This window comes from Melospiza melodia, chromosome 8 (genome assembly GCF_035770615.1).
Source record: "Melospiza melodia melodia isolate bMelMel2 chromosome 8, bMelMel2.pri, whole genome shotgun sequence".
In the NCBI taxonomy this organism is placed as follows: domain Eukaryota; kingdom Metazoa; phylum Chordata; class Aves; order Passeriformes; family Passerellidae; genus Melospiza; species Melospiza melodia.
Window position 1 is genome coordinate 24,419,542 of NC_086201.1, and position 24,866 is coordinate 24,444,407.

A 24,866-nucleotide genomic window follows, 5' to 3' on the forward strand; every position below is an offset into this window, starting at 1 on the left:
AGTGCTAAAGAAATTCAGTATGTTAAATGCTGATAAAAATGTAAGTATGAAAGAAACTCAGTCATATGTAGCACCATAAGATGGTGTTTTGATCATTGCAATCTATGAAGAACTATATGCCAGAAATAGAAATTGGCCAATTAAGTCTTAATTATTTAAAAAATTAAACTTCAGAGGGTAGCTTTTCTGAGTGCTGTAGTCGGTGCCATATTGTGTCTTGAAGTCATCAGATGGTGCCTTTCTAAAACTGTAGCTCAGTAATAGAAAATACTGGATGAAGTACTATTGCACCCTTGTGAAACAGAATGGTCCATAGGGATCCATTTTTACAGTTCATTGTATAGCTGTTACTGTGGGGCTGGATCCCAGAGCATTTTCTAGGGTGTCTTACTCATCAAGGATCTGCTTTTTGGGTAGTTTGTGTAGTTTCTTTCTCAGCAAAACTTCCAATTCCAGCTCCAATGCTGACAAAGTTACAGCTTTGGTAGAAGATATTTTTCTGTGGTGCATGTGCTTGTTAATTCAGCTATAAAAAGCTTCTGCAAGGTATCCAGTTTAATAAAAACAACCAAGATCTCTTGGTGTTCCACAACTTCTGTTGGTAATTTTGTTGGGTTTTTTTTTTTCAGAGAGAGAGGAAAAAGAATTATTTGAAAAATCCCTGCATGCATTAGGCACTATTGTCTGTTTACAGGGTTTTCTTCCTGCTTTACATCAGTCATCTATGGTTTTATCCTGAGCTTTGTGCCCAATTCATTACTGCCTCTCTTATTTTTTTTTTCCTGTTCTAAACACAGTGGTTGGATGGTTAACTGTGCAGTTGTGAGCAAGGGCACAGACAGATACTCCTTTATCTTTCTGGTTGCAGGCTCTCTTTTGCTATGCATTTTCTTAAATTGATTTCCAAGACTTAAACTAGAAATCAGCCCCAGCCTGTGGGGCAGAAACACACCACTATCAGACAGATACATTCCTCTGCTTTCACCCTCTCATTAAATCAGCTGCATCTGGGTAGTTCCAGCTGTGCAGGACCAGGGGAAATGATATCTGAAACAGTGCAAGTTCTGGCAAGTACCAGCTTACTCCAGAAAAACAATTTTTTAAACTTGACAGCAAATGCAAATATGACCTTGAGTTCTGGTTGTTGCTTCATATTTTACATGTTTGTAAGAGGGATGTGTGTGGGTGAGAATTTGTGTATGGAAACTGTATTTACAACCATATGTGCAAAATAGAAAAGGCAATACAATAAAGTTTGGAAGTGAGGGGGCATTAATGGCCTTCCCTCCCCCCAGTAGAAATTATTATGGAAGGAGACAGCTGTATATATTGCAGTGCTTTAATCTCAGTTGCAGTTGGTGCAGTTTTAGATTTTTTTTAGCATCTTGCATGCTTTTATTTCCAAGGATCTGTCCATTTTGATCAGAAGTGTTGAAGTAACTGTATCTTTTTAATTTCTCTTCTGTGATTATTTGGCATTAAGTCAAAGGGGAAGTTGCACAGGGTTGTTTAACTTAGAGTAGCTGATCTTAAAGTCACCAGTCCTGTCAGATTTGAAGACAACCTTGTAAATTCTAATTACTTGCTGTCTGAACAGTTCAATTTCAATGTTCAAAAGTAATTTCCAATACCCTTAAACTAAACCTACTGTCAGGAAATCTCCTTATCTTTTAGGTTGGGTTTTTTTAAGGATGGTTTCTTTTTACTAAGGCTAAAAACGGGTCATTTTTTGTTTGGCCACATTTTCTAAAGCTTTTGTCCCATCCTTTTCAAGGATGTGTATTTGCAGTGTTAATGGAAATATCAAGGACTGGAGCTCTGTGTGGCAAGGCGAGTGTTAGCTCCACTTCTGGCTGCACCCAGTGTGATGTTCCAGCATCCTCTGCCTCAGCCATCCTGTCTTTTCATGTAGCCATAGCCCTGGAATGCCTAGAAGTTCATTTTTGTTCTTGCAATCATTGTATATAAACATTGTAAATAACAGTATTTGTATGAAATATATGTAATTTTATATTAACTGTAAAGTGATAGCCAGCGGTTACATCAGCTCGTCAGAAACAATAGTGTAGCCAGTTAAATCTCCTAAATGGAGTATTCAGGGGCACACAGATTGGTCTGTCATCTAAAGACATCCAAAAGCAGAGGCTGAGTGGGCTCTTTGAAATACAGCAAGTGACAATTCAGTGAGCATTTAATTAAAGTGGATTTTGTTTGTTTGTGGGTTTGTTTTTTTTTTTTTTTTTTTTTTTTTTTGAAAACTCAAATAGGTAGGTGGGTGAAACAGGCATGTTTAATGAAAGAGGAAATACAGGGGGTGCTGCAACTTTAAAAAAAAATTCAGATTTTTCTATTTCTTAAATGTTCCGTGTATAGAATAAAATAAATTTCATTTTACACTTTCCCTTTTCCCTTTAAGTAGTTGTAGTTCAGTGCTTACCTCATCCCTCACTTGAATTAACTTTAGATTTCTTGTTGCTTAGAGTTGGCTTAAAGGACTTTATAATGCTGTGCAACATAATTTTGTCTTAAATTGACATTACAGAGTACTCTTGCACAACTAAATCCAAATATCTATTTTTGAATCTGACAAAATGCCTCTTCCAACACTTGGGTTTTCTTTTCCTCCCTGCAGATTGAAAATGTGGTAGCACTGGGATTATTTAGAGACAGGGAATCAAGTTTCAGTGGATTAGAATACTGAACGAACGTATTACTCTTTACTCTGTTGTCAGTATTTATCAATTCACAAATCTAAACGTTGCCAAGGTTTTAAGTGAGTTGTTAGAGTCCAGTTTTGAAGGAGTAATCTGCCTTCAGTGATGCTTGCAAACACTCTTGAGTGCCTTGATCACAGTTTCATTTTTCTGTGGGAGATGGGGCAGTAGCCAGGACTCACATTTTAGAAAGAAGAAATGCTGTGAGATGACAGGAAGAGCAGAGAGAGGGATGTAAGCACACTTGTTTAGGTTTGCTGAGTATCTCTGTGCCTAAGCAATGGCTCAGGCAGTCGTAAATCTGAGCTGTTTTGTAAGCAGACCGTGTACTGATTCCTGTAAGGATGTGTGCATTGAGGGGATTTTGCTTGGCTGGCAGAATACAGGGAAGCAAAATGCACATTGCTAACAATTGTTTACAGTTCCTAGATTAATCAATCAGTCAGGAATGCAAATGAGTTTTTGAAAGAAGTTAGAGTAAATTATTTAATTTAAAATTTACTTCATTAGTATTTTAACCTGACAGAGGGGAAGTGGACAACCGCAGTTATATCACATCACTGCTAAATATTTTTCTCCCTATGCATTTATTTATAAACTCTGAGATTAAATTGCTACAGATTTAATGGGGGGGAAAAATACACCTTTGTATTTTTCTCAAAATAGCTTTCTCTGTATGTTTATATGTATGTAACTAATATTTAAAGTAAATATCTTTAAAAGTTCTTATAATCTGTGAATACATTAAAACATTAATGGATGATATTTATAGATTACTTTGACTTCTCCGTATCTGTATAAATCGCATGAGATTGTGGCCTATTAGATAAGCCTTAGTATTTTTAAACAGTATTCAAAAATATTTGTGCAAATTTACTATTCAGTAGTGCCATGTGAAATAACTGCCTTTTTCTCAAAAGATGACTGGGAGGTTCAGCCAAGTTCAGGTGCAGTGTCTGTATTCTCAGAGAGTTAACCTTTATGTGATAGCCTGAAGGCAAATTCACTTTTTTGTACAATTTCTAAAAACTATGTAATAAAGAGTCCTTTGAGCACAACTCTTGACTTCTAGCAGAGTGGAAATTGCATATAAAACGCATGGCCTCTCAAGTTTTTTTGTTTGTTGAAACCTTCCCTTCCTTAGAGTTAATTGCTAAAGGCATCTCCGTGTCTCTCCCCTCGACCCTGAGCTCAGTGAAGGCCGTTTTTGTCCCCATTCTTTCATGCAGGTCAGCACCCAGAACATGAAGATGGGTGGGCTGCCTCGCACAACACCACCCACCCAGAAGCCACCAAGTCCACCCATGTCAGGAAAAGGAACTATTGGGTAAGTGCAGTTACTGAGTGGGTGAACAGAAGGGAAAAGAGGGAAGATTCTTTCTTTTTCTGTAGTGGGAGAGATTTCATGGTTTTATTTTAAGCGTTCACAAAGGTCAAGAGGTGTTATATCTGCATCCTCTCTTACTGCTCACGTCTTTGTATGTTAGTGTGCTGCTGCCAGAAGATAGTGGGCATCATCAGCCTTTCCCAACAGGAGCCTTCTTCTCAGTGCAGAACACTTAAAATTACATACTGTAGAGTAAAATGTCCTTAGCTGTGGTTTTCACAGGTGGTGCTAAACAACTGAAAATGAGTGCATGGCACTGCTCGTTATTTGTGTTGTGCTTGATGAAAGTAATTTCGTGCTAAGTTTATGAACCTGATTTTATAAACCTGAAGTTTATAACCTGATGTGTTATAATGAATATATAATATATAATGAATGCTGTTTGCTGGTGTGTTTTAATGTATATACATACAGAACACGGTGCTGCTTTATTTTAATGCAAGAAAATGGCTTACCTTCAAAACAAGAATGGGATGTGGAACACAGAGTTTACTGATAGGAAGACTGAAGTACCCGAAGAACATCCTTAATTGCAAAATAAGTCCTGCAAAGTTCTAGATGAGGCCCATTTTTAAGCTCACGTTCCCGATCAGTGTGTAGCTGTGTTTCGGAGTGAGAAGTGTGTGTCGTGTGTGTTCCCCTAACGGGCTTGTGGCTGTGCTTGTGCCGTGCAGGCGGCACTCCCCGTACCGCACGCTGGAGCCGGTGCGGCCCCCGGTGGTGCCCAACGATTACGTGCCGAGCCCGACGCGCACCATGGCCCCGGCCCAGCAGAGCCCCGTCAGAACGGCCTCGGTCAACCAGCGCAACCGCACCTACAGGTACCGGCCCGGCCCCTTCCTGCTCGGGGGCACAGCTGCTGTGCCCGGCCGCGAACCCACCTGCGCCTCCCTCGTTCACCCTGTGCACCGGCAGCCTCCGTGGCGTGATGAGAATGGGCGCTAATCAAACTGGAACAGAGAATCGTGTTACGATTATTCACTTAATCCCCTGTTCACCTCCGTTTTAGTACTTAATGAATCGCTAAGATTGTGAAGTCCTTCAAGGAGGTAGATCATGATGCTACTTTACTAAATGATTACTAAACAGGCGGAAGACTTTGTACACAGCTTGCCCTCTACACGTTGAAGGGCTGCTTAGATGCTTATACTTGACATTTGGGAACAGTCTTTGATGTTCATAGATTGAATAGCTGAAATAGTGTTTTGGGGATATTGGCATAGTGTTTTGGGGATATTGATAACTTCAAACATAGAATAAAGCTAAACTGCATTACCAGGGGCTCTGCAGAAGACTAGGTTTTTTCTAGGATAATTAGTTTCATGATGTGATTAGAGCTAAATACTTTCCTTGAAATATTTACTTTTTAAACATTATAAGTTCTTGAGCATGGTTAAACAAGTTGACTTAAAAAGATAAGAAATCTGAATTTTACTATCTTACAACCTTTAGGCTTTAGTAGTCTCATATGAAAGCATATGAATCACAGTCTAAGCACTCATAAGTTTTAAAGTTATAGGAAAAAGGTCTTTAATTCCTCTGTAGGGGCTTAACAATCCTGGCATGATGTGCTTTGAACAAGTTTCTGGAAGTGGTTCATTTTTGGCCAAGTTCACTAAGGCTAACTTACTGAAAAAAATCCCTCTTGTGCTGTAGCCAAAGTGGAGAGTTACAGGAATGCCCAGCTTTGTAGAGATTTATATTATCCTTGTTGCTTTTCTCTTGTTCCCTGTTCCCTGATTTGGTAAGATACTCTGTGAGGGATCTTATGTTTCAGCAAGAGCAGCACCATATTCATTCCTTGGTTCCTTTGGCTTCTTACAGCAGCAGTGGCAGCAGTGGGGGAAGCCACCCAAGCAGTCGGAGCAGCAGTCGAGAGAACAGTGGGAGTGGAAGTGTAGGTGTTCCCATTGCTGTTCCCACACCATCTCCTCCTAGTGTCTATCCAGGTAAATGGAAACTTCTCGTTCCTCTTTCTGCCTCATTGTTTACCTTGAGCATTTGCAGTTTCCTAAACTTGAAGGGAAGCCCAGAGTTCATTGCTATTGATAATATGAGTTTGAATCAAGTAGTGTCTTCTCTGAGAGTGTCTGATGTGCTGTAATGTTCCTTTTATGTATTAATTTGTTTATCAGAATTTTTTGCCTGGCTGCCTGCATGTGACAAGGTAGGACACAACACCTTTTTTAGTGGGCTGAGGGACACTTCTCCCTTGTCCTTTTAAGCAAATAAATGTTTTTTCATTGGCTGTTTATACAGACACATAGAAGCATGTTTTTAGAAAATTAGATTGAATGAGAGGCAGGCACAGAGTAAATATTGAGTACATCAGTGCAAGCCTGAATTGTCACAAAGAGATACTTGCTCAATGCAATGGCCCCAGACTTTCCAGAAGCAGGAGGTGTTATTAGTACTTCTTTTTCCTTTGCTCAGCCTTTTCAGTGAAGAGGAGCCTGTAGTTGTCTTGCAGAGAAGTACATGATGCTTCTGAAACAAAGAGCTGGAAATTTTTTTGTTTCCTCTTTATATTCTGATTTATGGCTAAAGACAGCCATGCTAGAGATTGGAGCATAAATAACACAATGCAAAGACATCTTTCAAAAGTAATACTTTTCACTGAAAAGTTTTGGGTTGTGTTCCCTTCAGACCTGGAAAGAAGTCTTTTTGCTTGACCCTCATTTACCATCTACACAGGAATGAGCCTTTCTTTAACAGCTCCATTGTTTTCTCATCTGCTGCATTCTGAAATACTGTGCAGCTAATAAATAGCTAACAATGAATAGTCAGAGGCTTTCTCTAATCCTTGCTAACATACCTCCTTATTAACTCCACCTCTTCCTCCTCTCTTCACTCAGCCCCTGCTGGCTCAGCTGGCACTTCTCCCCTTCCTGCTACCTCTGCTCCTGCCCCCACTCCTCCTGCTCCTCCTGCCCCTTCCTCCGCTGCCCCAGATGCTGCTGCTGCTGCTGCAGGAGCTCAGCCCCTTGCTGATGGCTTCACCTCTCCAACTCCCCCTGCTGTTTCTTCCACACCCTCTGCAGGTGAGTGTCTGCTCCAGCTGCTGGGCAGATGAACCCAGATGTGATCGTGTTCCAAGGCTTTGCAAAGTTACTTCAGCAGCAGTGATTCATAATATAAAAAAGTTCAATTATAACTAGAAAATATCTGCTAATACTCAGCTATAAGGTCATGGTTACAGTGGACAGTTCAAGGTGTTCTGATTTTTTTAACAGCAATAATTTTATAATTTTATTATTTTTACATTTATGTAATTCACTAAATCATAATTTTATTTCTGTTTGGATTCTGAGAACCTCATAGAAGAATTATGTTTGGCAGGAACCAGTACTGATAGTTCTGGGTCTTATTATTCTCTTTCATAAATGCAATTTTTAAAAAGTGCATCTAGCAAAGTGTAATTTATGTAACTGGTTTCTTCAATGTTGTCAAATGACAAGTCTCCCTTTAATGAACTGATGAAAAAGGCAGGGTTTCTGTGTCCAGCATTAGTAAAATACAAATTTTTATTATACAGACTACTACTAAAGCATTTTGTTTTCAAATGTGGTACTTAAGGTGTATGTTGCAACTTCCTTTTTTAGTGCTACATTTTTCATTTTCTCATGTGCTGAAGTTGCAGAGTGTAGCACTTACCAACCATAATACTGTCTTGTATCACCTTTTGATGAGGAGATTGCAGTGTGAAGATCTCCTTCAGACAGCCAAATTCATGTGTAGCTGCCTGCATGCTTTGCTGCTTTACATTATGGTGGAGGCTGCTTACAGGGGAGGGAGTTAGTTTGTGGGTTTATTAGTGGTCATCTCTTGGTAAAAATTGTACCAGCTTCCAGAAGCACTCTTGAAATTGCATGTAGTTTAAAGGGCTGGTGCTCATATAAAGTTACAAGATATTTCCACTAGAATCCTTAACTGTGACCAGAAGTTTCTAAAGGGTGATGAATTTTGATCTGAGATGATCATGATGTCTAAACTACTTTCATGAAGATGAGCTGTGACATATGGAGCCCAAATCAATTTTCCATTTTGATGCACTGTTAGTATCCCAATTCTTAAGCCATGTTGCTCCTATATTTTTAACAAGTCAAAATCAAGCAAAGATTAATATTTTAATGACTGCAAATTCAGAATTTCATAAGAGAAATTTCACCTTAGTTACTATTTCTAAGATCTTTTGTTTCCCTGTTTTATTAGTGAGGTTTGTCTGAAATAAAGTATTTTAAGAGTGACAGGTCACCACTTATGAAGTCATAGCTTTTGGTCCTTAAAAACCTCTTAGCCCTCTCCCCTCTCTTCTCTCCAATCACCACCAATTTCTGCAAGTACATTAAGTAACAGAGAGAGACAGAGAGACACACACATTGAAAAGACACATCAAGAAAAATGAGAAAAAGCCTTTATAGAATGGATTCTTTCTTAGCTGTAAAAAGTGCATTTTTAATATGGTACACCACATTATTGGTACAAAGCAGAGGGAGTGTGACACTGTAGTTCATGCATTTGCTCTTACAAGCAAGTAACAGAGCAAGCAACTTGTATATTTATTTACTGACCTAGTAAGAAGTTGTGTAAAGCAAGCAAAATATAATGAAGAACAGCACAAGTGTTTAAAAATTTGTACCTTCTTTTGTTCTGTTTCGCTGTTTACTTCTCAACCACAGTGACCATCCCTTCTTCCCTTGTTTTCTTGCAAACTCTCAAATTTGCTTCTAGGACAAATGGTAGAGGCAGAATAGTTTGTGGGGTGTAATACTGCATATAGGAATAACAAATCCAGCTCACTGTTGTATGCAGTATAAAATCCAGAGAATTTTATGTGAGCACAGAAGATACTTTGCTTCATTTATTGCTTGCTGGGAGTATGATCAGTGTCTTGAATACAGAAAGTAAAGAAAATGCAGAGTAAGTTTCTGAGGAGTTGTTTTAATTGACAGCTCCCTTGAAGAGGGTCTTCTAGTTTGACTTCATTTATTCCATCCTTCAAGCAGTTTGTAACATTCTTATCTCCCCAGATGTTCCTCTGAATATCTTCTAAGTGGCACTAAGATAGGTAGTACTGTGTTTTTCAGTTGCAGAGGGTTAAGAGCTTTGGATCCTGGAAATGGCCTGCAGTTATTATTTACACGTATGTTCCTTAATTGTGGAACTGCAGCGTTTTGTGGAGTTTTTTGCAGGTTCAGAAATAACTAAATTCACAAGAAGTTATTGTAATATATTATTTAACATAAATAACCAGATATTATTTTCTTTCATTTTGAGGATTCATAGCTTAAACACCTTTGTATTTTCCCACTGGCTTTTGTAGGCAGCGCTGAGTGCAGGCAGTTGGGAGAGTTATGTTTTGCATTGCTCTTGAGACATTTGGTGTCCTGCCAGTCTGACAGCTGAAGTGGCTGCCTTAGAATAAAGCAGCAGAAACCTTTTCAAACCTTTGAGATGGACTGCAGGTGGAGAGAAGGCAGGCAGGCACCGTTCTCCTCTCTGCTAACGCAGTCTGTGTGCCGCAGGTCACCCGGTTCAGTTCTACAGCATGAACAGGCCTGCGGCCCGGCACACGCCCCCCACCATCGGGGGCTCTCTGCCCTACCGGCGCCCGCCTTCCATCACGTCACAGAGCAGCCTTCAGAGCCAGATCAACGGGGGCCCCTTCTACAGCCAGAACCCAGGTAAGGACCTTGGGCTGCTCCACTGAACTCTGCCGTCCTGAACACGGTGACCTGCGGCTCCCTGGAGTTTTATGTTCTGTCTCCATTGCAGATCTTGCACTTTCAGTTGCTGGCAGCTGTGCCCAAGCTGCAGTGCAAGTGCACAGTGGTCAGCTTTTATTATGGCAAGCATCTTAAAAAATGCTGGCTTTGTTGCCAAATAATTTACCTTTGATGTCACAGTCCCTATCAGACAAGCTTTAGTCCTTGACTACACCATGTGCCATGGACCTGCTTTGGTGTGGGATGGGTGTTTGATTTTGCACCAGAATGCTGATTCTTCATTAATCAGTCTTTATCTTGTGTGCCTTTTCCTTCTGGGCAATGTACAGTTCAAGCAAGCAGTTGTACTTGATACACCAGGGTAGGCATTAGATACCGTGGAGACACCAGTGTGTTTGGGTGCTGTGTCATCTGCTGAGCCTACAGGTGATATTATTTTATGGGTGATCTGCCCCACAGAGCAAGGGGAGACCTTACCAGGGAGTGAGTGTCCTGTGTGTCAGCACAGCACAGTAGCCTTTTACCTAAGGAGTCCTTCTTCCTGTGCTTCTGATGGGACCAGGAGGGTTTTATACCAGATCAGGGGACAGTTTCTCTTTTGACAAAGCTACAGAAAGATGCAGGAGACACACTGAAGGTTTCTTGTCAGGAAATGCCCTATTACTAGCAAAACTGAATGTTGACTTGAAAGTACCAGAGTATGTTGGTGTTTTGTGGTGGTGGAATTTGAAGGGGTTGTGTGTTGCTTGGTTGGTTGCTTTTGGTTTTTTTTGGGTTTTTTTCTTTCATTTTTGTGGGGGTTTTTTGTTTTGTGTTTTGGTTTGGTTTTTGTGTTGGTTGGTTGGTTGGTTTGGTTGTTTTTTTTAAATTGAGCATTGAACTTGGAATTAGGTCAAATGCTGCAATCTGCATTTAAGGGGTTTGATCAGGTTTGGCTGTTGGTGTTTGTGAGCTGCCCTGCAGGGTGAGCTGAGCTTGAGATGGAGATGAATGGTCCTGCTGGGCACAGGGAAGTGGAGGAAGTTGTGAGGCTAAATTGTAGCCCAGTTGCCTGAAATAGGTCATATTTTCTAAGCACATTATGTGCATATTGAAGGCTGAAGGGGGGAATAGGCAAGAGAGAAAGAAAGGGTAATAGCAACAAAAGAAACCTTTCAGGATTACAATAAAGCAATTTTTGCAATAAAGACGATTTTCAGTATATCCAGCGAGTTTTTGACGACTGCTGTGCATTTTTTGCTTTAGCAAAAGGATAATTCTCTGCAAGTTGCCATTACATTGTTAATAGGTAATCATAGAAGATGCCAAATAGACTTAAAATAAATTGCATAACCACAGTTGTCTGTGTATCCAGAAAGAAGGTAATGATTATGGTGATTAGTCATTTGAAATGCAAATCACAAACAAAATACTTCAGTTATACTGGCACATCTGAGACAATATAAATAAGGAGTTGTAGTAGGAGACTTTTTTTTAATATACCAGCAGAATACAGAATTTATTGGCTTTGCAGTTACACTAAACCAAGGGTTTTTTTGAGTTCACCTTGAAAGGAGAGGATGCTCAAGCATGCATAATTGATGAGCCCTAAGAACAGAGGCACTGTTGTGTCTGGAAGGAGCAAGTTCAGTAGTGACAGGACAGAGGCCACAATTTTTTCTCAGAATTCCTGAAGAGAAGTGGAAAACAAGAGGGGAAAGAAAGACCTTACAAGAGGCAGAGGAGGGTGCCAGTTATGGCTTTTTTGTTGTTTGTAGGCTGTTTGGCAATAACCCAGTACTGTTATTTCCATTGCCATTTTTTAAAATGGTGGCCTAGTCATGTTTGTTTATTCACTTGACAGGAGCATGAAAGGTACTTGCATTGCCCTGTTAAAAGCTATTTCACGATAATAAAATTTTTCTGCTTTGTGATGAGACCTTTTTAGCAACTGAAAATATTAAGAAATGCAGACTGGGGATGATCTCAGCGTATGTCTGTCCCAAAGTCACTCTTGCCAGCCAAGCCACTGAACAAGTGCTTTAACATTTCAATTTGGATATCATTACCTAAGCACTATGGAGCTCAGCACAGGCTAAAAACCGGGTGGGACAATCTGGGCGGGTATTGAGATGGTGCTTGCACCCCACCCCATCTGTACAGCTGAGTTCTGACCAGTCTGAAGCAGCCTAGTGGAAGGTGCTCTTGAGCATTTCTCAACTAATTTACAGCAACTGTGTATTAAATCTATTAGTGGTCAGTATGGAAGGAAGATGGGAAAGAACATTTAAGATGATGTTTATACAGCAGAGGTAAAGGTCTTCTGATGCATTTAATTAACAAAAAAAAAAAAATACTTATTGTATTGCCTCTTAGAGGTCAGAACTAGAGTCATTATATAGCATGTAGAGACAATATTATGATAGCCCCTGCACAGTGCAAGGACTGAAGCACAAATGGAGGGGTTAAGATACTCTGGGAACGATGTCAGCTAGTGTTAGCAGCACCATTGGGATTAAACTACACAACCCAAACTGAACCTGGGAATTTTTTTGGATTTGCTTGGCATGCTTGTCTAGAGTGATTTATTTTTCTCCATGGAAAGCCTTGTTACTTCTTTCAAAGAAATATATATAGCTCATGAACAAAGTACACTGAAGAGACCAAGGAAACTGGAGCTACTCTCCTATGATAGCTATGGATTGTATGAATCCATATGATGTTGAATGGAGGAATCATTTTGAAATGAAACACTTTTCTACTGTATATAATTGAAAAAGCAGGGACAAGGATGCTGAATTGATGAATATTACTGCTTTTCAGTAGGACTTTAAATTTGAGTTCCCTTTTTCTGCTTTGAAAAAGTGCAAGACCAAATCTTTTCACATGGTTACACTTGAAGGAATAAATACTCTGAGGTCACATCATTTGAGTCAAAGAAACTGTAATCAGAAATACATTTCTGTTTTTTCTCAAGAGATATCAGTTAAATGGTGAGATAATGGAACTTACTTTATATGGAGGTACTTTTGCAACAAAAAGGATGGCTGCTGTTAGTCTTTTCATTCATGCTGTGTGGTTCTGAAAGAAATGTGAATGTGAGTGATAGAAGAAATTCAAAGCACTTAAGATGTTACTGGAATGAGCAAACAGAAGAAATTTTGAGGCACAAATTGTTAATGCTGGAGAACTCTTTTCTTGTGCTATGATTATGTGAATTAATTCTGAAAAATGCTACATCATACCCTATCAGTTTTCTTACTACCTCTGGAATTAGCCTGAAATTTCTTTTGTTCTGTCTGGTAGCTAAATAAATGGTACTGGTACATGAAGTATAGACTTCTGTTCCCCTTAATCCCTTTGGACATGATTAAATGTTTTTTGTATGCCACATACTAACAAGAAATGTATTATTTGTGCTTCTCTTAAGGTGTGCTGTCTGAAAAATCGTCTTGCAACTTGCCTAAAGAATTGTGCTGCATTATTCAAAGTGATACTAAAGTCTCGTAAAACTAGTTAGCTGATGTTTTAACTAGGTAACTGAAACTAGCATTCCAGGCTTCAACCACAGTTCAGCATTACAGCATTTGCAACTGGCTGAAAGCATCTTCTTTAACTGGGAATTCACATATATTGTACAAAGCAGCTCTTATTGTACAAAGAGAGCCCTTCTGGTACCAGTGAAAGGGCTGTTCAGAGTTCAGTGCAGAGAAGTCAGGTGGGGAGGAAATCAGGCAGCACATCTGGAATAGCCTCTGTGGTTTGGCAGCAGCACAGTGTGCTCTGTTCTGTCAATAAGATCAGAAGTGTTGCATCTTTCAGATCTGCACAGTTCTCAAAAGGCATCTTTTTCTGTTTTGTCTGAAATAGCTGCCTCATTCAATAGGGCTTTTGGCCTACATCTTGGAAAAAAAAGAGGTATATCCATTTTCATTACTAGGGATTCATGGATGCTGTTAGTCACCTCTATAAATATCAATTAGATTTGAGGAGGATTATAGGCAGAGTCCTCTTGATACATTTTTTAGGTCTGCCCATAAAGTGCTATATTCTGTAGTAAGAAACTTAATCTTAAGGAAATCTCATAGTCAAATCAGAAAAATGCTTCAGCATGGATTGTTAATGTTATGAAAAAGAGCTGGATTGGAAATTTTAAAAGTAGAGAAATATTTTTGAAGAAAGGATTAGGAATATGCTTAAACCACCTGAACCATTTTTCTTTAAATGTCAGTCTTTTTAACTCAGCTTCTTAGCAGCCTGCTGCACTGTCTGAGTGGTGGTGATGTCTACTTTCCTGTTTGCTGCTTTGTTGTGTTTCTAACTGGATGCCTCTCTCTTTTTAATTTCTGTGGCAGCATCCCTTGCTCCTCCTCCCCCCTCCATCCTACAGGTAACTCCACAGTTACCACTAATGGGATTTGTGGCCAGAGTTCAAGAAAACAGTAAGTTTGCTGCTTCCTTGTGCAATGTTTTATTACTGGATGTGGCTTTTGGATTGAGTTGATGAAAGATTTATCTGTATATAGCCAGAATTCTGCATTCTCTATTGCCTCTGCAAGTTTGTATAAAATTGTAAAGGGCGGGAAAAAGAAATAATCTTATTGGAGGTACCTGGCTATTCCTTCTCTGAATTTTCCTGTCTCTAGTGTATCTTCACAAGTTACAATTGTTGGTCCCCCTTCCATTAATTGGGCTAGAGGGTATTACTTGAAGCAGCTGCCATGGCTGTAGAGACATTTTCATGTTTGTGCTGTTCCTTCTGCTCAGTTTCAGATACTCCTCCCCCGCCACCGCCTGTGGACGAGGCGGTGTTTGATGAGTCTCCACCTCCACCCCCACCTCCCGAGGATTATGAGGAGGAGGAAGCAGCTGTGGTGGAGTACAGCGATCCCTATGCTGAGGAGGACCCTCCCTGGGCACCCAGGACATACTTAGAAAAGGGTAGGTTTGGAGCTGGAAGAGACAGTAGGGTTGTATTTGTAACAACTTTTTGTGTGTGTTCCTGCCCTCCTGCTTTGCACATGGAGTCTGCCCACACTCCTTCATGCCAGACTTTGGTATTGACAGCATTTTAGTCAATAGCAAAAGCGAAAGAAGAGGCCCTGATGTGTGTTTATAGTGTGTCTCATAGTAATGCAAGGTGGAGTGTGCACATGGCTTGAGAAACACCTTTCTATTTGAGGAAATAATGATGTTTGAATGATAGTTCTGTTCTGCTTTCCCGTGGGAGCTTGGGAACTTAAAATGGTTTATGTAGGTGCATATAGATATGTATCTGTTCCATCTCACATGGGATAGCAAAACTGTAAATGAGAGTCTTTAAAGATAAGCTGGACTAAATTGGCTTTTAGTCAAAAAATGTTTCCTGTGGAGAAGAAAGGTATAAGAAGCCAAACATTGTCTCTACTGATGTAGAGACACATGCAAAAACATAATTTTGGTCTGTATTTTTAAAACTAGATGACCAAAAACATCGAAAAGGTTGGTGTGTTTTTAGAAGCACTTTTAAAAGTAGTAGAAAATACAATTGCTTTCAGCATATGAAGAACTATTAAATAGTATTTTTAGGATACCAGATATTGACATAGATGTGGATTCTGTTGTAGTTACATGAATGTCTCTACTTAGCCCATGTCTTGAGATTTGACTGCTTTGCTGGAATTGGGAGAGAAGTGCTTGGCTGTGAGTTTTTTCTAGCAAGCTTTGAAGCTTTAAAATTAATGAGAAACCTTGTACTAAAAGAGGACTTTAATACTCAAAAAAATTGTATACTTATACTGCTGGGAATTAAAATGCTTTATTCAGCAAAATAATTTATCCTGTGGCAACTCCTTAAGTTCCTATAAATAGTATTCTGCTGCACATGATTCAAAGTGGACAAAATAGATGAAAGTAAGTAGCTCTTCCAACACATTTACCCCCAGTAAGTAGAATTCCCAATTCTTAGGATTTGTACTTTTACTTTTGATATGACCATTCTCCTATTTAGGTTCATAAGAGAGCACTTTTACAGGGTTAGGGTAGGTGACCTTTGCAACAGAAGCTGGGACACCAAAGAGGTGTCAAATACAAGAGAGTTGCTGTATACTGGAATGGGATTCAATATGACCCCATTCTATAGAGGGTCAAGCACTGTGGGAGGTTTAACATTTAACCTTTAACATGAAGAGCTGAGGATGGAGCCTGCAGCTGAGCATGGAAGTGAGTAGCAGATGCATTTGGAACAGATGGAGAAATTGTTCAGTAGGCTGTAGTTCCTGGGGATGCTGAACTTGAGGACACTGCCACGTGACTGTAATAGCAACAGCCAACCTGCAGTGTCCATTGAGCTCCGTGTCTGGATGTGTGGCAGGAAAAAATAAGAAAATGATCTGGCTCTGCAAATCAGATGAATGGAAATGGGTATCCAGAAGGAAAAATTGCACTTTCACCACTTAGAGAAAGTGTGTGTTCACAGATTCCAGTTGGATAATCAGCCTAGCCTACATTTGTGGTCAGTTGGATATAACAGAGTTCAGCCAAAATCTGTGATTGTTGAAGAACCAAAGATCACTCATTGGAAGAATATCAACCTAAATGAGTAATTCTGTTTTTTATGACTGCATTGAAACACATTCAGACAGAAACTAAAAGAAGCCCTGGCTTAGGCTGACAGGGCAGGATGCCACCTCCTGAGTCACTTTTGCTGCTTCCTGTCTCATCTGGAGCCTTTCTTGCAATGCTGGCCTGGCCTCCTCATAACTCGGGGCATGTGACAAGCTCACAGCTTGAACTGATGGGACTACAGACTGAGGAATTAAACAGCCTTTTAGAGAGAGGACTGTTGCCAGTACACAAATAACATACTGGAGGAAGCAGTGGTGATGTAAAAGCAAAACCAGGCTTCAGGTAAATTTTATGAGGCTTAACAAAAAGCAAGTTTTCTTCACAAATTTAAGGAAGAGTTTCCTTCTTGAGATTATGAAATATTGAATCCATTCAGTATCCAAAGGAACTAGAGTACACTCAAAAGTTAGAAAGAAAGGAATTGGAAGTTACCATGGTCCTTGAATGATAATGATGATTATTATTGTCAAGAGAATGAAGAAAAATAGCACAGTGACTCGAGGAAGAAATTTCAAAACCCTTAGGAATTTTGAAGGACTTAAATTGAATGGATCAGATGTTCATACACTTGTTTTTCAAGCTAAAATCATACTTGTTTCTCCATTGGTGTTTTGTTTGCTTAAAATGATATGTCTAAAACTGCACAGAATAAGTTATTTAACAACTGCTGGCACAATAGTAGAGCTAACAATATGTGTTTTCAAAGTATGCTCTAATCACAGGATAAAAAAAATTCTTCGCATACTCTGATTTTCCACAGGGATTGATCTGTCTATTTTATAATCTCTTCTGAATCTAGGTTTCCCTAGTGTTGGTTTGTCTTGATTCCTTTGCTCCCTCAAAAAGGAAATGACCTCTTTTCTTTTGGGAGGAATGATGAGTTTAGTAGGACTCTTGGACCGTGGTTTTATAAACACATGCTGTTAATTTTTAATCCTTGCTTTAGTTTAGAGTATCTTTCCACCTATCCCCAGCACAATATTTTAGGATCCCTATTCAACATACTTTTTTTTTCCTTAGTGGCAGCACTGCATGTGTCATTGCCAAGTTCTCAAAGCAGTGATTGATGCTATTTGGTGAAGTACTCAGAGTCTGGCATAGTTGACTTTCTCTATGAAACACATAATGATAGCACTGAGATGGGAAAAATGTTATCAATTTTATGTCTGTTTTCTGGCATTTCAGGACTGTTCTATTTAATATTTCCAAGTGCTTTGTCCAATTTGTTTGCCTTTCCTAATAACTTTTGTGCCGTCACTAAAATATTCTGCAGCTGTAAGAAAAATGTCCTGATACACTATGTGTATATTTCCACCTTCCTTCTTCGTGGCTTCTAACAGGGATTTGCCCACCTTGGTGCTGTGTCCCTGGGAGTGGCTTCTGCATATTGAGATGCACTGTGACGTTTAGAGATTTAAATGTGGAAGTGGCTAAGGTAGATGGAGGTTTGGGATGTCAGCCTTGACTCACTCATACTGTGACCTGAAGAGAGCTCTTGATGCACTCCCTCTTCCATGTTTTCCTGCTCTTTCCTGTGCTGACATCTGGTTTAGCACACGTAGCAATAGTTCTGAGTGGTCATAGCCATGGGGATTCACAACCACCTCGCTGAATCGTTCCACACCAAAAGTTTATCATACAGTTGGACACTTCCTCTGGTGGGCCTGGAAATAGTAAGAATAGAGGAGTTAAGGGAGTCCTGGCTCATGTGCTTCACAGCATGAGCTTGTACAAAAGGGGGTGGAAGAAACTGTTTGTCTCAGCAGGTCATTTGACACACACACAGGTGAGGCAGTGCCTGCCTGAGGGAGGGTGACTGCATTTTCCTCCTCCCCTAGCTCTCCTAACACTCACATTCTGTTCTTTCCTAGTGGTGGCAATCTATGACTACACCAAGGACAAGGAAGATGAGCTCTCATTTCAGGAAGGTGCCATCATTTACGTCATCAAGAAAAATGATGATGGCTGGTATGAGGGGGTCATGAATGGAGTGACGGGGCTGTTCCCAGGGAACTATGTGGAGTCGATCATGCATTACTCAGAGTGAAGACCAGAGGACAGGACACTGCATCTCCTGCTGCAGGAGCTGTCAGGGCTTCCCAGATCTCCACCAGCCTCTGGGGCCCCATCCAGTATAACTGAATGAAGGATAATTGTAACAACCACTCTTTTGGGTTTGGTTTGGTTTTTTTTTTCTTTTTCCCCCTCATGATAAGACAATAGTGATTTGAGTTGTTTGAACAAATGGCTCTTCAGCTGCCAGCAGAGGCTATCCTGAGCTATCTGACTTTGAATTAAGCTGACCCATTCAGATGTAACAAACTTGTTGATTAGCTCATACTTCACTCCAATTCTGACTTCTGACAGGCCTTGGGATTTGTTTCAGGAGTTCTGCGTGCCCTCATGGTACTATACCGTTGGAAGCAGTGCCTGGCACTGGGGATGTCCTGGATGCTTGTGGTGAAGGTTACTGGCCAGTGGACATCCCCCGTTTCTACACTACACTCCTGTGCAGCTGGAAGAACAGTCATGTGCTAGCAAACACTGGGTTTTCTACACAGAGACATTCCTGTAACTGCCTTCCAGATAGCTGGATGCTTCCTTAGCATACCCACTTCTGCAGCTGCTCTGCACACGCAGGCTGACCCAGGGCACACAGAGCCGGCTTTCATTCACTCACCTTTCAGTTTAGACAATTCAGATGGCTGCAGCCCAGAGGATCCCCACCCCCATCTCTCATCTTCTGAATGCCACATGTTTTGTGTTCTGCACTGATGTAACTGTGCTCCTCTCCACAGTGAGCTCCTTGCCACGGTTGCTGCCGGTTCAAACAGAACTCACAGATGCCGTTGATGGTGAAGGCAAAACAAAGTTTACAGGTCCTCCTGGGGTCTGAGGATTAACTCTAGGGGGTGTGATCTAAGGTTCAAATCTACTCATGCCTGCTTGCACTAAAAAAACTTGCCCCCAACTTTAGTTTTATGCACAATATAATCTTAAAAATCCAATCAGGTATTGTAAATTGGCTGTTTTGTACTTGACAACTAGATTTGCATATGTACTGTGAGAGCCCTGTGCAGAGGCAGGACAAACGGCAATTGTCGTCTTCATGTCTGTTGCCAAAATCTCTTCAGTGGAAGCAAAAAGGGCTGTTGTGTGTACTGGTTTCCCATGGAAATCCAAGCAGTAACTAGTAGTAGTCCTAGCTCTTCCCCTAGCCCTCTCCATTGTTTATTATAATAGGTATTTTGAGCTGTACTGGTGGCTTGGGGTGGAGTAATACCAAGTGAAGGCTCTGTAGCCCCTTGTGATGATACTTGGCTTTCTAATCTAGTCTCAGTTAACAATTCTGCTCAGTGATTGTACACAGCAGATCACTGTAAGTGATGGTTATACTCATCTGCCCTTAGGAACATCTAAATGTTATCTGTGGGTAAATATCATGCATTAACTAATTAAATTTCCTTTTAAGTCTTGTTAGCCTGCAAATTGAGACCCTCCTGGGCAAGGGCATCTTTAGACTGTCACCTGGCCAAGTTCTGGTGCCAAGCTGGTACCAAGAGTAGCTTGTCCAAGGTGAGACAGTACTGCAGCTGGAGAGGCTGATGTTAAAAAAGAGCAGTGCACAGGAGAGCAGGGCTGGATGTGTGATGGCACTGACACCAGTACAGGTAACTGACCCAGCCCCTTGCTTGGTAGTTAGTGCAGTATCAGCATGGAGGTGCAGATTCGGTGCCAGCCTGGGCAGGGGTAGCTGCTCAGAGGGCAAGAGGAACAAACAAATAGGTGTGTTTGTAGGCCATGGAGGAATGTGATGACTTGCTGTGAGCTTGTGGAACTTCTGTGACAGTGCACAAGAAACTGGCTTGGTTAAAGTCTGCAGGAAGGACGACTTTGAAGAAACTTGTGTGTAGATAGAAGTCACTTTTTCCCTTGCTAATCCACATGTTGTCTTCTTTCTGGAAGCTGACAGCATTGTTTGGGATGAGTGCCAGAACAGATACCCTTCAAGCCTTTTACTCTGAAAAGTTTTCTTGCAGCAAGAGAAGCAGCCATGTTCAGTTCCATCAGCCCATCATTTCCGTGGAAGCAAGTCCAGAACTGGTTGTGCAGTCACTGGAATAACTAGTGTCATTGAACAGGTCTGAGCTTTTGGCACAGGGAGGTGGTGCTTCTAGCAAAGGTCATTGAACAGCAGCATTCACCAGCCTTTGGTGCTTATAGGGCAGATGTGTTTTCCAGGAGTATCAGAGGTTTCATGGCTTCTCTTGCCTTGGATATGTTTGTGGCAAAAACTGAGCCCACAGTGCTCAACTGAATTGTTAGGGCAGCTTAATGATTTCTTAAGTGAGAGCTGAACCTCTGCCTGTGCATCCAAGCTGCAGCTGGCCCGTCACACTTTAGGGAAAGATGTCTTAACCCAGCCTGAGCAAGAGCTGGTGCTTGAACACTTCTGGCAGGTGGGTGGGGTAGTGTGTACTCCCACTGTGTGTGACACTTTCTCTTCAGTCAGCTGGTTTTTCCTCTTGCAAGCTCTCTGTGTTGTGAGAGCAGAGCAGTGTGAGATGAATGCTTGCAGAGCACAGAAGATGAGGCTACAAAACCCTTAGTGGTTCCACTTTCAGGCCAGCTGTGTGACAGCTCCTGAAGAACTGGCTTTGGTCTGATGGGCCAGGGGTTAGTTTGGTCCCTGCTAATAGAACATGGAATTGTTTATCCTGCAAGAACTGCTGTGGATGGAATTTCTGGGTCACCTCCTGCTGGTTTTATGCTTTATTATACAGTACTAATGTAAAGAAATTTGTTGAGTTTTATGCATATTTTTATTTTGTACAGATTTTAATTCTGTTGCTTGTTTGGGGATGATGTGATGTAATGGTCATAGACCAGGCCAAGGTAAACAGGCTTTGTATAATTAATGTTACATAGATTGCATGCTAGTAAAGTCAGTGAGGGTTGTGTTTCCAGTTTTGTCCCTTGTACTTCTCCTTGTCCAAAACCTTCTCGTCCCCACCCCTTTTTAATTTACAGGTTTACTTTAAAAGGGGGTGGCAAATGGGGGGCTGGGGGAGAAACACCTCAGTATTTTAAATAAGGTGCACAACATCTCTTCACTGCTGAGTTTTGCTGCCACAGCTCATGGTGTTCTGCATCACAGGCTGTCGAAGTGGGAGTGTGTACGCGTGAGAGGTGGGGGAAGGAGACACTCCAGCATAGCCCAAAGAGTGCTGAATGGCCAAAATGTAGATGTTTCTCCCTTTGTGAGAACTGCCTTAGCCCAGCCAGCTGTTTTCATTGTGCACAGAAATTGTTCAGCATCCTCTAGCGGTGTGTTTTGCCTTGGTTTGCTGTGTATCAAAGGTTTCTTCCTTCCTCTTGGCACCAGGGACAAAGCTATTAACTGCAGCTGCCTCTCTGTCATGTGCCTGATGAGAGGAGGTCTGACTGAGTCTGTCCACATCTAGTGCTGAAGCAGGTTCATTTGGTGCCTTCATTCCAGCCAAAGAGAGAGAGCTGAGGTTGCATGTGTCTGACCAGTTCTTTCCTCTCCTTTTCCCCTTCCCCTCAGCTGTTGCAGCAGAGGGCTGAGAGGGGCAGGAGGGGTGACCAGCAAATTCTGTGCCTGTGTCCTGAGGGCGTGTCCACGTGCAGTGGCTGGAGTAGGCACCAGAGAGCTGCAGTAATGCTGGATCACTTGATGGTCTGACTGGTTAGACAAACACAGAGTGAGTGAAGAGCCACAGCTCTCACTGGAGGGCAAGAGGTGTGGCTTGGTGCTGAAGTGGATGACAGCTTGGTGTGTGTTACCAGGAGGTTGACCATGTTCCTGGAATTCAGCTTATCCTTGCAGATAGTTGAGTTGGATGTCACAAGAGTGTCTGGAGATGTCTGTTAGTGTGAACCACAGGTCCTGTGGTGTGTGGCTGGGTGGCTTACCTGTGGGTGCCAGAAAGGCTTAGACCCAGCTAGTTCTTGCTAGAGCAGTTTGTTCTCCTTTCACAGCTGCTGGGCATTTTCTTTTCTTGCTGCTGAGGGTTCTTGGTGACAGCCAATGTTGACAGTGGCAGTAATGCAGCTTCTGAAAAGTGCCACTTTTACCTGGGGTGTTTCAGTTGATCATGAAAAGAAAGTGAGGAAGCGGCAGGACTGAGGGGCCTTTTCCAACAGAGGGTGTGTGGGCTGCCTGCCTGCTGTGGATGTGCACATTGTTGACTAGAGGTGGAAGAGGACTCTGCACTGATGGTGACTGAATACTGTCCTCTTCCTAGCAACTTCCACCACTTCCTAACAGATGCTGTGGATGCACCTCTCTGCTGGAAACAAGCCTGCTTTTTTATTAGTTATGTCTGTGGGCTCCAGGCATAGAGCAAAATTTCCATGTTTTCTTTTCTGGAAAGGATGGAACTTTATGTGGTTTAGTAAACTGGGAGCTTTTGCAGAGCTTCTCCTCCCAGAGGTGCAATAGGACTTTTTGTAAAACAGGTGACATCTGTATTCTCTGCAGGTCCTTTTTGGAAGCTGCTTAGAGGATGCTGTTGGACAGACTGTGGTGCTGTGGCTTTACTAGGAGCAGTAGTTACATTCAGAGTATGGAGAGCACTGCAGCATTTCAGGCAGTATTACAAACCCCATGCAGAGACTTCAGCACCTGTGTTGGCAACCGTGGCAGTAGAAAAGGTACAACACTGTTGCATTCACTAAGGCAAGTATTTACAACACTAACCTCTAGGGAAGGTGTGGTGGAAACCGAGAACCAGCAGGATCCTGGGCCACAGCTTTTGGGGCGCCAGTTACAAGAATTTACTGTGCTTACAGGTGTATTCACCTGCCCCAGTTTCTGGCATCTCCCAGTATTTGGCACAGCTGCAGTTTGTGGATAAAATGGTTATTACACAGAGGTCAGAACAGTACAAGAAGGGAACAATGTGTGGTTTGTGTTGGGGATTTTCCCCCACAGTAGCTGAAGTCAATGTGCAGTAACAGTCCTATTTACCTACTTCTGAAGTTAAAACTTCAAGCATAGTGAGACCCCCACCTCACATCCATGGGGACATGCTGAAAGCTTGATACAGCCACAGTTTGAAAACTGCTGTTAAAAAGAATAATTCACAGATCATGGTGTTCTGCTACTTAGGAAAAAACCCCACACATGTGTTTTGTGTAATCTTCAGCCAGTGGAGGAAGAGGTTTGGGGTTTTTTTTGGTACTCTAAATGTACTAACTTTATTAGCACCTGTGCTTATTACAAGACATATTACAAGACAGTGATGGCAGCAGGGGCCTGCTGTCCAGAGGTAAGCCTACACCCAGGACCCTCCTGAACAGAGACATGGGGACCCTGCTGAATGAAATGGGTGCAGTTAAGTTTATTCTAGTTTCTCCTTACACCTCTGAAGAATCCTACCACTACTGACTAATAGGAAGAGCTATGTACAAATTTATTTCCATTACAGCGCCTCAGTAAGTGCTGACATGTCCGAGATTTTTTTGTAAAGAACAAGTGCTTCTTTTCACATTTGAAAAAGTGTCTTTTGCAACTTGCATGGACAAGTAGTTTCTATGAATTCTCTGGAGATGTCAGTGTCTAACATGGATTTTGTCCATGCACTTTTTTCCTGAAAGCAGATACCCCCCCCCCCCCCCCCTTTGATTTGCAGTTGGAGCAGCACACTCTGCTTTTGCTTTTGGCACTGCTGCTGCAGTGGCTGGATGCAGAGCCCACTGTAAACGACCAAGCCCACAGGACTCTGGGGAGCTGTATGCCGCCAGTAACGTTTAGTGTGTGTGCCATTTGAACCACCTTCCAGTGAGTGCAAAACCCAATTTTTAAATTTTTTTAATTGTACTTGGAATTAATTGTTGCTGTGTACTAAACCCTCTTGTTATGAGCCCTAAATAAAAAGAACAAAGCACACCTCGTGTTCTGTGAGCGTGCCACAGCGTGTCACATTTCTTGTCTTTGGCTCCACACTTCAAAGCACCAGGGCCAGGGATGGTGGCTTGTGCGTGCAGGAGCCTGTCCCCGAGGCTCTCTGAGCACAGCACTGCCCACAGCAAAGGTACAACCCTTGGCATCTGCTGCCTTCAGCAGCTCCTTGCCCTCTGTGGGACTGCCCCTTGCCTGCACTCACTACTCTGCTGCTGAGGGCTGCAGGCTGAGGCTGAGAGCGTTTCCCAGGCAGGTTCCCACAGCCCCCAGAGTGGGGCCAGCAGCTGTTCCGTGTGAGCTGAGCTGGCCAGCACTCTGCAAGGCCGAGCAAGGAGCAGATGGGAAAGGGGAGCCTTCCCACGGAGTCCAGTTCAGCACTGTAACTGGTGTGCAGTGCTGGCTGCTCCAGCCAGCTCTGAGCCAGCAGAAAGAACTGTGCAAAGAACAGCAGCAGTTTCCTTGGGAGCGAGCACAGGAACGGCACACGGCTGTAGGCCATCACCTACCTGACTCACACCAAGAGG

At 41.9% G+C, this 24,866-nt stretch overlaps 1 protein-coding gene across 18 annotated transcripts in view; it reads left to right on the forward strand.

Annotated features, from left to right (window-relative positions):
* ABI2 (abl interactor 2) overlaps window positions 1-24,327 on the forward strand; it is a 64,971-nt gene extending 40,644 nt beyond the window's left edge. For 3 of the 18 annotated variants that reach the window (XM_063162302.1, XM_063162294.1, XM_063162296.1), the window contains 8 exons: window positions 3,944-4,041; window positions 4,776-4,922; window positions 5,926-6,050; window positions 6,957-7,142; window positions 9,627-9,785; window positions 14,162-14,248; window positions 14,574-14,747; window positions 18,284-24,327. In XM_063162302.1, coding sequence (XP_063018372.1) covers window positions 3,944-4,041; window positions 4,776-4,922; window positions 5,926-6,050; window positions 6,957-7,142; window positions 9,627-9,785; window positions 14,162-14,248; window positions 14,574-14,747; window positions 18,284-18,459 — 1,152 coding nt within the window. In that variant the 3' untranslated portion in view covers window positions 18,460-24,327. The remainder of the gene's footprint in view (window positions 1-3,943; window positions 4,042-4,775; window positions 4,923-5,925; window positions 6,051-6,956; window positions 7,143-9,626; window positions 9,786-14,161; window positions 14,249-14,573; window positions 14,748-18,283) is intronic. The other 15 variants (XM_063162311.1, XM_063162297.1, XM_063162299.1 and 12 more) reach the window with 7 other exon arrangements.
* Window positions 24,328-24,866: the final 539 nt, after the last annotated feature.